Source organism: Aspergillus alliaceus (assembly GCF_009176365.1).
Source record: "Aspergillus alliaceus strain CBS 536.65 unplaced genomic scaffold BDW43scaffold_217, whole genome shotgun sequence".
Taxonomy (NCBI): Eukaryota; Fungi; Ascomycota; class Eurotiomycetes; order Eurotiales; family Aspergillaceae; genus Aspergillus; species Aspergillus alliaceus.
In genome coordinates this window covers 1-2,438 of record NW_022474900.1, presented here as the reverse complement: position 1 = coordinate 2,438, position 2,438 = coordinate 1, and the positions used below count along the sequence as shown (strand labels likewise).

Here is a 2,438-nt window from a genome sequence, read left to right as displayed (position 1 = left end):
CTAACTAAGTTGGAATTCTACTAACTCTCCCTTAGGATTACTTATGGCCAGTGCTGATTTACAAGCAAGAGTCTCTTGACAATGAAGCCCTGCTCGCTCTACGTGCCAACAGGGACACAGTGTCAAAAACAGATAGTACTGGAGATCTACTTGTCCGGGTCAAATATGTTTATGACAAGAAACCTTTGGTGGAGCAAAAACGCCTGGAGAAACCGCGTTTTCTTGTACCATGGGTCCTGCAAGCATTTGGTCATTATCTCCAGCATCCAGCACGGTTTCTCAATATCCTTCGAAGCCCTCTGTGCGATACAATGGTTTCCTACGCGCGGACCCGGTATGGCGCTAAACATTTTACAATCACTTGGGGTGCAACTGTTGTTCTGGGCGGGTTTGGGTTTGTAAGTGCTTAACGTATTTATGTCTTTATATTACTTTCTCAAGATCTAACTTGGTTAGATTTGGCATGAGCTCCTCACCGATTTCGGTAACCAGATCACGTCAACTTTTGGAAACTTTGCTCACAACATACCTTGCTATGATTTAAGTCTTATCATGGATATTAAAGACCGTTCCTCGGATACTCTGGCACGTCTTTTTTTCCCAACCTCCGATGACTACAAGTCAGGTCGTCTTAAATCGAAACCATACACTCTTCCATATTCATTTGTAACTGGAGATCCCGAGTTTCCAGCTCTTGACCCCCCTTATGGCAAATTTTCAACACGCCGCCCTGAGTTCTTGACCTGTCTTGATCGTGACTCTTATGTTGAGGCTTACAAAATCCTTCTTTCTAGTAAAAGTACACAATTTGATTCTTGGAAGTATTGGGGATTCCTTGCCAGCACTGTTATGCCTGTTACTGCTGCAATTTTGAAGCATATTTTGGTATGGTATGACCAGACATGGGTGTTTCCTGAAAAAGCTCAAGATATTCGCAAGGGTTTCCGCTGGGATAAGGAATTTGAAAGGACAGTGCTCCGCGGTAATCATCTGATTGAAGGCGGCAAACGTGGTTATAAGGATGATACCAATCTCCTTCAGCTTGCTCAGGAAATGATTCGCAAGATCTGGGACCGTGTTGATTCTGACCCTATTTGGAAAGACAACTTGGTCAGAAAAGAGGTGAGTTGAATTCTATCTTAGTTAGATTTAACTAATGTAATAGGTCATGGAAAACCCTATCCTTGCTATAGGTTCTAATGGTGCCAACTTTGAAGCCTATGCAGAACGCTTTCTCTATACCCATTGGGCAGATCTATTAAGGGAATGCTTGAAGGTCTCCGGACCTGCGCTCTCTGGGCAGATGGCAAAATACAATAACCCTGATATCCTAGTATGTTAAAATCCGGCCATATTAGATTTTCAGTTACTAATAATCCTTAGAGCGACTCATTCCAATCTCCAAATACCTTTGGCTATCTGGCCGCTCGAATCAACTGGAAAGACAACCTCGATGTTCGACAGTTCCCTGTCCTAAAGGAATCACGGACCCGCGAAATTTTTACAAATGAGGTCAGTGTTCTCGCAGCAATGGTTTGTTACCGGCAGATCAAATCCGCTATGGTTCGAACTTTGGTGGCTGGTTTTCCAAACCTGAAAACCCGGAGAGGGCGGAAAGCAGCCAAAGACCAGGGCCTGGTTGAAAACTATGTGAGTAAGAAATCTAACTAAGTTGGATTCTTTGCTAATCTATCAGGATGAATACATTCGCTACAAGGACAAGCTTACTGAGTACGCCGACTACTTGATAAAGAACGGCTGGGAGCCTGAGCTCAATAATGCTAATGAACCGCCTGGCGCACATTCCGTGCTACTTAAAGAGGTACACGACCCTCTTAGTGCTCCTCCCAATCAACCAGGTTTTATGGAGTATGTACCTTGCCAACCTGGACAGAAACCCTCTGCTAAGATGAGCACCTTTCTTTCTGGCATTGTGTTGGATGTTCCCAAAGGATCTGAACCCGAGGTAGACGGGGAAAAGGAAGAGGAAGATAATGAGGATACAGAGGCCACATCCAGTGACTTGGCCAGCATTTCGGACAATGATAGTAGTAGCCAATTTGAATCTCCGCCCGCTGAAACGCCAGTGGCAGGCCGTGGCCGTGGACGTGGAGGACGTGGTAATGCTCGAGGTGGTACAAATGGTAAGGGAGTTCAGCAAGGTCAAAGTGAATGTCGTAGGGGGGGTCGAAATGGAAACATTAACAATGTAACTGCATCTGTGCGCCCCTCTAAGAGAATTAGGCTTAAGGTTAATATGCCTACTTAGGATAGTGTGGAAAACTAACTTAGTTAGATTTAATTTACAAGATAGCTGATGCAGGATACATCAAATCTAAGGAATACTACATTGATAAAATATCGTTTATCTTATAAAAGCCTAAGAATGTTAAAAGATATTTAATCTTACCAGATATAGTTAGCAACTTACTTTATAT

The 2,438-nt window shown here is 43.6% G+C and overlaps 2 protein-coding genes across 2 annotated transcripts; both read left to right on the top strand.

Annotated features, from left to right (window-relative positions):
* Positions 1-35: 35 nt before the first annotated feature.
* On the top strand, positions 36-2,325 carry BDW43DRAFT_295761 (uncharacterized protein; the record flags this gene model as incomplete). The annotated part of the gene is made up of 5 exons (XM_032044100.1): positions 36-398; positions 457-1,122; positions 1,166-1,333; positions 1,384-2,231; positions 2,289-2,325. Coding segments are annotated over 4 exons (1,485 nt in total), but the record flags the coding sequence as incomplete, so codon positions are not given.
* Positions 1,358-2,325, top strand: BDW43DRAFT_295759 (uncharacterized protein). The gene is made up of 2 exons (XM_032044099.1): positions 1,358-1,635; positions 1,729-2,325. Exon 2 carries the CDS (start codon positions 1,865-1,867, stop codon positions 2,267-2,269), a length of 405 nt encoding a protein of 134 aa, XP_031893629.1. The 5' UTR covers positions 1,358-1,635; positions 1,729-1,864; the 3' UTR covers positions 2,270-2,325.
* Positions 2,326-2,438: the final 113 nt, after the last annotated feature.